General features: G+C 49.0%; 1 protein-coding gene across 1 annotated transcript in view; it reads left to right on the top strand.

The window, feature by feature from the left end:
* LOC147624568 (acyl-CoA-binding domain-containing protein 6-like) overlaps window positions 1-10643 on the top strand; it is a 45083-nt gene that overhangs the window by 1101 nt on the left and 33339 nt on the right. The window contains exons 3-4 of the mRNA XM_086819585.1: window positions 1299-1362; window positions 1456-1509. Coding sequence (XP_086675711.1) covers window positions 1299-1362; window positions 1456-1509 — 118 coding nt within the window. The remainder of the gene's footprint in view (window positions 1-1298; window positions 1363-1455; window positions 1510-10643) is intronic.

Here is a 10643-nt window from a genome sequence, read left to right as displayed (position 1 = left end):
GACATATAATCTGTGACGGGGAAAGCAAACGTCCTCATATACAGTGTCGTACAGCAATTAAAATGCTAAAGGACAGCTGGGCGCCTTTCAAGCTGGAGGATGTCCTTTGCCAATGGCCGAATATGAAAGGTGTTGTGACCTGTTATACGATGATACAGGATAACAGGAAGACTACATATGCACGAAATAAGTGGTGGTCTTTTTAGGGACTTAGGGCTACTAATGCTCATGGGATCTGTTGCAAGTGATTTGACTGAAGGTTTCTGTGCTGGGCTAAGAAATGCCCATTCTCGTGTAAAGGCTGGGCTTAATTAGATAAGCCAGAAGGGGGATGGCTGCATTGGTTCCCTATAAATGCTGGCAGACTGGCTGCAGCTGCTCCTTCTTGATGCCAGTCTGCAGCTGCTCCTTAATGCCCAATTGTCTTGATCCAGGACATTGACCGTCCTTGGTCGTCTTGTGCTGCCACCCTACACTTCAAACGGTGCTCCACAGTTGCTGATTACCGAAGCTTTCACACCACCTTGTTTGTTCTAGTGGCCATGCCTTTAGATAGCTTCTGGGAGATCCTTAGGTGTGAAACCTGGTTAATGTGATGTCCTCCTTTTCAGCTTCTTTCTTGCTTGTGATTAGGGCCTGTAAGATTGGGTGCTGCTAATGCATTCAACTTTGCTAGCCCAATGGATATCACTAGGGAACTGTTGGATTCATGTGCTCTTGCTTACGTTAAGGCCTGGGTGGAAATGCACGCAACATTGCTAGCCCAATTTATATATTATGGAACTAGCAGATGCATGTGCTCCTCAAACTTCGTCGTTGTTGAAAGTTGAGACCTCATGTCCACCTTGTGTGGCTCTTTTTGTGTCTATCATATCACAGATGATATTGACATATTGCAAAAGGGAAGCAGTATTGGCTTTCTTGGTAAATGAACATTCTCTATTAAACTTTCTTTGTTTTCTCTGTCAGGCCCTTGGTGTGCTAATGTACAAGATGATAGCTCAGTCAAATTAGATTGTTGGAAAGCTAGTATGGCTGTGATAAGCTTTTCTATTTTATGCATCGGGTCCTGCTGGTTGCATATGTTTGGCCAGCTTTTTTCTTGTAAAATTGTTGGTTCTTGTTTTTTTTCCAGACGTGTAATGATTGCTGTGTCTTTTTGGGTTGTTGGAAACTGTGTGATTGTTGACATTCACATACTTTACAAAGTGTATTTTACCAGGAACAAGGTATCTCTTTGCACCTAAAGTATTGATGTCCTTAAGTCTAAAACCTCTTGATGATTGTTTTGTTTACAGTTGGAATGCGCTTGCGAATATGCCTTCAATTGAGGCGATGAGGCTCTTTGTAAAAATTTTAGAGGTGTGCTTTTTGTCTTATGAATGTTAAGCTTTTCCATCAAGAGCCCTTCCACGTGGAATGTATTCATATTCAAGTTGTAAAAAATGGTTACAGGAGGAAGATCCAGCTTGGCTGTCCAAAGTACAAGATCCAGAGCCAGAGGTGAAGGTACCTTTCTGCTGCTCCATTGTAGCTACAGTTTATGTTATCTTAGTCTTTGTTCCATGGCTAAAGGATCCATGAAAAGTGACATCAATTGGTGACCAAGCCAATGACACCAATTGCATGACAAATTCAATTTGTGATTGAGAATAATTAGGCACTCCTTGCAGTATGCCTAATGCCTGAACACTGTAAGCACATTTTACATGACATGATCACCATTAGTAGCACAAGCTTTCACCAGAAAGCCATAGCTAACCAAAGAAAGCGCTAGAGGTTGGGATCATGTTTAATGCGGCCAAGCACTTTGGAGGCTACTACTTATGCTGACGGTGCATGGTTTTCTAAGGTCAATAAGGTGCACTATGATAGCGTAAGCCAGGGGGCCGGATAGGACCTCGATTGAACTTCTTATGTGGAAGATATAGCTTATTGTCAGAATATGCAGTGGAGATGAAGACAAAATCTGAAAACTCAAGAGCAAGTGCACTGCAGAAAAACACAGCAATAGAGAAGGAGAGAGAGAGGCGTGTAACTCTGCTATATATACACAAGAAAATCCTGGAAACTGAATACAACATGTGTGGGGACAAGGGGCCATTTTATATGGCCCCTAAGAGCCAGTCCGCCAGCCCAAAAAGCAGCCGACAGCAGCTACAGGCACACGACGTGTTCCCACCTCCAGTCGGCCAGCAAAAACCTGTCGGCCAGCACTCAGGGAAGGTCAGGGAGAGGCAAAAAAACAGCCGGCCAGCATACCGAACACTCAGACCAGCAGTCGGCCGGTGTCTGGATCAGCCAGGAGAGCCACAGAATAGCCTCCCACACCTGGTAAAAATAGGGAAAAATATGGAGAGGGGAAAAAATGAGAAAACACCTAAATCGGGTGGGCACACCCACAACAGAGGCCCTGGTGTAAATATACAGACAGGAGATGACTGCTAACACCCCCTCTCAGCTCCTGGATGTGGAACCAACCTCAGGGAGTTGAAGTGCCGCCGGAGCAAAGCCTGAGTGTTATATGCACATTATGTGTGCATATACTAGGAGGCTAACCCACATTAGGCTTGTGAGCATGGGAGCATGGGAACAAGCTCTAGTGGAGCATGGGTTAGGACTAACCTTAAGGGTTAAGGTTAGGGTCAGGCATCCAAGGGTCACACATGGGGAATGGAAAGTCAAGAGTCACTTGAGGGCGCTCCTATATAATAGGGGCATGGGGCACACTCAAGGGAGGCTTGGGGGCTTGGGCTTATAAGGCCAAGGCTATGTTATGCTCTCTTGTGTAGAGGCTCATTTCTACTCATCTACCATTTCACACTATAGCTACATGCTATTGGATTGGAGTTATACCTCTTGATGGTATGGGACATCAAGGTAGAGGTATGATGTATTTCATTATTATTCATGTGTGCATCCCTTGGGCTCGGGGGTGGTTGGGTGGTTGAGTTTATGCCTGATTTATGCATGTTTATGCATAACAATTATCTAGAGAGATCTTAGGGTTTTAACACTGAGATCCTCCGTCGAACAGAACTCTAGCAAGATGTCATCAGCAAACGATCTTTTCACGAACAAAATGCCTCTAGATGACCATGGGTTCCTCCAGTGGAAACCCAATCCTACCACCTCTGCAACCTTACCACCTCGTAAGCAGTACCACAAGCAGCCCGGTCCTCTGCCTCTGTCGACGATAAGGCAATAGATGGCTGTCCTTTACTGCTCCATGAAACTGCTCCTGAGCCAAAGGAAAAACTGAAGCTTGATGTCAAGGTCCTCGTGTCTGGCTCTCCTCCCCAATCTGAGTCACTCTCTCTATGGAGTCTGACTCCATCCATCAATCCCCCTCCTGCGTAAAAGAGTCCAAGATCCTTTGCATGCTGCAAAAACCACAAGATACGCAATCCTGTCTCCCAAAGAGTCCTTTGTAAACATGAGCTCAACAGCCTCATTAGGAAGCTCTCGTCCAATCTGGTTTTCAGCAACCAGATCAATGAACCATTCTGCTTCCAAGTGAAGGAGGCACCATACTGCTCACAAGGATCAACAACTGTTACGGTGGGATGCCAAGTCCTGGAAACTTGCTGAAGACCACTCAAGGCCTTCGAAAACCTGTAAACCATCCCCTCTGAATCCGGAACCACAAAGCCTAGAGAATGTGCTGTTGGAAGGTTGGCGATTTCGAGCTTGTGATCTATGGCTATAAGGTGCCTTGGATTATCCCATAAGTGGAAGCATGGGAAGTTGAAGAGCCATATATAGGCTAGAGTGGCACCTTGTCATAATCATCTCCTCCGGCAGGTGTTTTGGGAGACAGCTCACCGAGAGATGGGAGCCCGGTGGAGAGATGCTGCAGTGCCCGTTGGGGTGTTTGTGGAGCTCGATGGTGATGCGTCTCCTACGTGCGCTAGTCTTCCGCTGTGCATTCTGACATGGTATCAGAGCTTGGGTGTGTGGTCCAAGGCGGCTCAGGCGTGTGGTCCTGGGCGACCCCCTCGCGCCTCGGTGGCTTGCGGAGCTCGAATCGAGGGAGGGTGTTGGAAGGTTGGCGATTTCGAGCTTGTGATCTATGGCTAGAAGGTGCCTTGGATTATCCCATAAGTGGAAGCATGGGAAGTTGAAGAGCCATATATAGGCTAGAGTGGCACCTTGTCATAATCATCTCCTCCGGCCGATGTTTTGGGAGGGCTCACCGAGAGATGGGAGCCCGGTGGAGGGATGCTGTAGTGCCCGTCGGGGGTGTTTGTGGAGCTCGATGGTGATGGTGTTAGAAGTCATCTCCTGTCTTTATGTTGACACCAGGGCCTTTGTTGTGGGTGTGCCCGCCCTTGTAGGTGTTTTCTCATTTTTCCTCACTCCCCGTATTTTTTCCCCATTTTTTCCTATTTTTCTGTGGCTTGGGTGGCAGCCCCGTGGGGTGGAAGGTGGACCTCTCAAGCTGGCCGACTGCATCTGACATGTTGCTGCTGGCTTTTTGTGTTGCTTCAGGTCCACGACCGCCCTAGATGAGCTGGCCGACACCATGCTTGTGGCCGACTGGTCCTCATGGCTGGTTGTGGAGCTTTATGCTCTGTCGGCTGCCCTACAGCAGGTCGACCGCTTTAGGGGGGCCATATAAAATGGCCCCCAATCCCTTGCCACATTTTGTATCATTCCGGGATTCTTCTTGTGTATATAGAGCAGAGTTACACGCCTCTATCTCTCTCTCTCTTGTGTTGTTATTTTCTACATTGCATTTTGCTCTTGTGTTGCCAGATCTGGTCATCATCTCTGTTGCGTATTCTGACATGGTATCAGAGCCTAGGCTCTAGATAGTTCTTGGGATTTGTGTGAGCAAGAGGGGGACTGTTGTGTTGCTGATTGGTGGACTGTTCGGGACTGTTTGGGAAGAGGAGAAGCAAGAGGACGGCGGGCTGATTTGCTAGATAGCCACTTGTTTGCAGGTGTTAGTTCTTCTTTGTTCACACCCACCCACCCTTTTTCAGAGTATATCCCCGCAATGGCAGATCTGTTAGAGATAGCTGAGAGACATGTGAAGATCCCTACACTCCCCACGTTACCGCTGGACCGTCAGTTGGATGGGAACAACTACGGCATATGGAAGGTTATGATGGAATCTGTTCTGGAGTCTTACGACCTCGTTGATTTCGTCGTTGTTGGGGTCCACGGCTGGAAGTAGAGGAAGGGGAGTTATCGTCGATCCAAAGGGACCGGGAGGCACAGGCATAGATGTGGGATCGTGTCAACGCCAGGGTCCATTCGTTTATCTTTCTCAACTGCACACCGCAGGTAATCAATCATGTAAAGCATATGACGATGATATATGACAACATTTGGCTTCTCTTTACAACCGGGTATCGCCCATGAAGAGGATTTCCTTGGAAGTACAGATGCGGGTTATGAGCCCTGCAAAGTCGTCGACGATGCGGGAGCATATTAACAAGCTGCAGGCTCTTCAGCAGGAAGTTCTTCAGGCTGGGAAGGAGATATCGTCAGAGGACATGGCCATAACGTTGCTGTCACACTTACCCTCTCAGTACTCAGCATTTTACTTGTCTTTGATTCCAGCACCATCACGTGGGAGGAGCTTGTGCCCATGGTCTTGGACCAGGAGAAACAATTCACGAACCCTCCTCAGGGTGGAGGTTCGGAGGCCTTAATTGGCCAACGGTCGAAAGGCCGTAACATGGGCAAAGGGAAGGCTTCATCGGAGAAGTCTTATGAGAAGAAGTCCGTTATTACTGACCGCGAGAAACTAAAGGCAGAGAGGACATGTAATGATTGTGGCGAGAAAGGCCACTATTGGAGGCAGTGTCCCAAGCGGAAGACCGAGAAGGGTGAAGATTCCTTAGCTTCAATAATGAAAACTCCGGCTTTTGTGCACTTGGAGGTGATGGACATCGATGTTTCATTTTTTTCAGGCAGGGAGGAGGTTGGAGGATTCTCCGCAACGGATACTCGGGAGTGGATTCTAGACAGTGGTGCTTCCAGGCACATGACTCCTTCCCGTTCTGATTTACAGGATCTCTGCAAGTATTCTGGTCACATTCTTACTGGGGATACATCCACTATCCCAGTTCACAGTGAGGGCAGGATGGAGACCGTTCCCGATGGCAGAGGGGGGAAGCATTCCTCCCAGGTGTTGTATGTTCTGTCACTTGGTTTTCATATGCTGTCAGTGCATCAGGTTTGCAAGACTGGCGTACGGGTGGAGTTTGATGAGCATTTTGTTGCTCTCCGGGACGAAGCAACAGGCCAGGTGGTTTGGGAAGGCGGAGTGGAGAATGGGGTGTACAAGCTTTCAGCACTCTCTCTCCTAGGTCCTCAGGTTTGTGATGAGTGACAGTCTGATAATGGCCACTTAAGTGTGGATACGTTGCAGGTGCAGGCTTTCGGAGACCAGATGGTGGATAGCTTGCCAGTTGATGGCAGCAGTTGGCAGGAACTTTCCAGTACTGATGATGGATTTTTCTGTGGGTTGGGTGGCAGCCCCGTGGTGGAAGGTGGACCTTTGAAGCTGGCCGACTGCATCTGACATGCTGCTGCTGGCTGTTTGTGTTGCTTCAGGTCCACGATCCCCCAGATGAGCTGGCCGACACCATGCTTCTGGCCGACTGGTCCTCATGGATGGTCGTGGAGCTTTATGCTCTGTCGGCTGCCTACAGCAGGCCGACTGCTGTTGTAGGGGGGCCATATAAAATGGCCCCCAGTCCCTTGCCACATTTTGTATCATTCCGGGATTCTTCTTGTGTATATAGAGCAGAGTTACACGCCTCTCTCTCTCTCTCTCTTGTGCTGTTATTTTCTGCATATTGCGTTTTGCTCGTGTTCCTAGATCTGGTCATCATCTTTGTTGCGTATTCTGACAGATGCATCTCCTACGTGCGCTAGTCTTCCGCTGTGCATTCTGACATGTGCAACATCCACCTCCTTCTGCAAGTAATTAACTGCCACCTTCTTGGCTTTCCAATAGGTCCCCGTGGAAAGAGCTTCCTTAACTACATGAATTTCTTTGTCCCGAATGCCACGAGACATCAGAGCATAGGTTACCTGTAAAGTTTCCTCTGACTGATGAACACAAGAACTACCAACATCTGTATTGAAAAGTTCTTGCCAACTGCTGCCATCAACTGGCAAGCTATCCACCATCTGGTCCCGGGAAGCCTGCATCTGCAGTGTATCCACACTTAAGTGGCCATTACCAGACTGCCACTCATCACAAAACTAAGGACATGGGAGAGAGAGTGCTGAAAGTTTGTAAACTCCATTCTCCACTCTGCCTTCCCAAACTACCTGGCCTGTTGCCTTGTCTCGGAGAGCAACAAAATGCTCATTAAACTCCACCCGTATGCCAGTCTTGCAAACATGATGCACTGACAACAGATGAAAACCAAGTGATGGAACATACAACACCTGGGAGGAATGCTTCCCCCCTCTGCCAACCTGCCCTCGCTGTGAACTAGGATAGTAGATGTATCCCTAGTAAGAATGTGACCAGAATACCTATAGATATCCTGTAAAGCTGAAGGGGAAGGAGTCATGTGCTTGGAAGCACCACTGTCTAGAATCCACTCCCGAGTATCCGAAGCGGAGAGTCCTCCAACCTCCTCCTCGCACGAAGAAAATGAAACACCGGTGTCCATAACCTCCATGTGCACAAAAGCTGGAGTCTTCACGGTTGCTGTTGAGGATTCGGCACCCTTCTCGGTGCTCCGCTTGGGACATTGCCTCCAATAGTGACCTTTCTCGCCACAATCATTACAGGTCCTCTCTGCCTTGAGTTTCTCGCGGTCTGAGTCAGGCGTCTTCTCAGAAGACTTCTCCGATGAAGCCTTCCCCCTAGGAAGCCACACTTGGATGTAGCTAGATGGATTTCTCAAGTACATAAAGTCCATAGGATGCTGGGTCGAAGCCGTGCTGCCACCTTGCAAAGAAGGCCTAGGCTGTACGTAGTGCGACGGGGCTCAGGTGCATGACTTTGTTTGACCCTGTTGGTGAGTCAAACTCAACCTAGTAGTAGTCGCGCCCCAAAGGGTGAGTATCAATAATCTTTCCAGGCGCACCAAGGAGGCTAGAAAAAAAAAAAGAAAGGCGCTGGATGTGGGGAGTAGAGAGGGCATGCAGGAGGCACGCAGTGAAGCTACTTCGCCTTTAAGCTGGGCAATCTCCTCCTGCATTGTTTCCTTTTCTTTCTTCCATGTTTCTGCCTCGGTCTCCAGCTTAGCAATGCGATCGAGGAGGCTCTTCTGGACAGTGTTGAGGTTGCTGTCCGTGGTTTTGTTCAAATCTTTGAGCATCTTCTCGAGCTTTTCCATACGTACGTGCCTCCATGACGTTTCTTGTGTCGTTAATCCCTTGTGGGCTGTGACTGTTACTTCAGCAGACCAGGGTTGGTCTCAACATGGTGTTGACCTTCAGGAGAGAGAGGGGGGAGGGGGGGGGGGCGAAGGCCAGGCAGCGGGAGAGAGAGCGAAGAAGGGCGTAGGGGGGCGGGCGGGGGGCGGGGGGGGGCGGGCGGGCGGGCGCAGGTAGGCAGCGCGAGAGAGCACAGGCAGGCAGCGCGAGAGAGCCTAGGCAGGTAGAGAGAGAGAGAGAGAGAGAGAGAGAGAGAGAGAGAGAGAGAGAGAGAGAGAGAGAGAGAGAGAGAGAGAGAGAGAGAGAGAGAGAGAGAGAGAGAGAGAGAGAGAAGGCGGGAGAGGGAGGCGACATAGGTTTCGAAGAAAGAGAGCCCAGGCAAGGCGGGCGAACAACGGAGAGAGAGAGAGAGAGAGGGGGCAGGGGGGCGCAGAGGGGGGCGAACAACGAAGAGAGAGAGAGAAAGAAAGAAAGAAAGAAAAATATATTAACGTCTGCAAAAAGCTAAAATTGGCCTATGAGACAAACAAGTAGTACAATGATGTTCCTCCAGTCATCAAAAGGAAAATGTGGAGTGAGAATAAAATGTACAAGTATGACAACACGACCATAGGGGACTCAATGGTGGTGTACAAACGAGAGGGTGTGGATGGAGTACTAGGGCTACTAATGCATCTCTATATGCTGAAGGGGTGATACAAGTATGATATGTTATCTACTCCTAACTCCATCCAGTCCCATAGTCTGGGTACAATATGTCATACATCCGATCTGAGGATGCCGTAAATGTTTGGAACATGCGTCCTGGATCAGAGCGAAAATGTGCCAGCTGCTCCTGGACCTCTTGCTGGTGTCGAGACCGGATGGCCGCGATCTCTCTATGGTGTAGCCGTGGTGTCTGGTAGCCGGCTAGTCTGGGTTGTCGCCTAGCTCGAATCTCCTCCGCTCGCTGAGATGTACCCTGGTCTGCTGAAGTAACAGTCACAGCCCACAAGGATTAACGACAGAAGAAACGTCATGGAGGCACGTATGGAAAAGCTCGAAAAGATGCTGAAGGATTTGAAGAAAACCACGGACAGCAACCTCAACACTGTCCAGAAGAGCCTCCTCGATCGCATTGCTAAGCTGGAGACCGAGGCAGAAACATGGAAGAAAGAAAAGGAAACAATGCAGGAGGAGATTGGCCAGCTTAAAGGCGAAGTAGCTTCATTGCATGAACGCCTAGAAGAAGGGGAAATCCTCGAGGCAGACAAAGAAGCCATGAAGGAGGAGCTCACCCAGACGATTACCAAAACCCTCGAGGGCAAGATGGAAGCAGTAAGAGAAGGATGGGTGGAAGTGGTCAAGAAAAACATTAAGAAAGAAGTACAAGAGGACACGCACATGGTCAAATCCACACTAGATGAAGAGAAGATGAGGAGAATCCGTCGCCTGAACATACGCGTGACAGGTATTCTAGAGACAGAGGGGTGCACCCCGGAGGCGGACGGCCGAAACTTATGTATAAAATTAGGCCATGCGGAGGATGCACCACTTCCATTCACCAAGATATGGAGGACAGCCCCACCCAAGGACCCCACCCAAAGTAAAGCCCTAGTGCTACAGTTCGCAGACGAAGTGAGCAGGCAAACCTTCATGAGACAGAGAGTTATTCTGAGAAACCTACCAGGGGACCCCATCTACTTTGATGATGACCTAACTTGGATGCAGAGACAACATAGGAAATCATGCACGCCACAAATTAAAGCAGCACGTGTTGAAGGGAAAAAGGCACATTACAGAGACGGCCATGTATACATAGAGGGCAAGATGGTGGCATAGCGCCATATGGCCTATGGGACACAGGAAATTATCAAGAAGCACAACGAGATATATGCAGTAGTTTGGAACTGCAATGGGGCTCTATGGACACATCCAAGCAGACCAGAGGAGGTTATGGAGAACTGGGACATCATGTTTCTGACAGAGACACATATGAAAGCCCAGAGAGAGGCCTACCACGGGTAGCAGGGTACCAGTGGGAATCAGTGTATAGACAAGGGATGCGACATGGCACTTCCAGAGGCTCAGGTGGGATCGCTATACTATTCAGACGAGCACTACACCAGCGTATCAGGGTGGTGTCGAGAGACCCAGAGGCACGCTACATGTGGATTAGCCTATAGCTCTCAGAGGTTAGCTTTCACACATACTGCACACAGCAGCTAGCCACAGCTTTCCACACCATCTCCAGACAGGGAAGCCACCTAGATCCGGGGACATGCCCCAGAATAGATGGTATGATA

This window comes from Cibotium barometz, chromosome 25 (genome assembly GCF_041138505.1).
Source record: "Cibotium barometz isolate CiBa-2024 chromosome 25, ASM4113850v1, whole genome shotgun sequence".
Lineage (NCBI taxonomy): Eukaryota > Viridiplantae > Streptophyta > Polypodiopsida > Cyatheales > Cibotiaceae > Cibotium > Cibotium barometz.
Note: the sequence above shows the minus strand (reverse complement) of the source record. Positions and strands in the feature narration are given on the sequence as shown.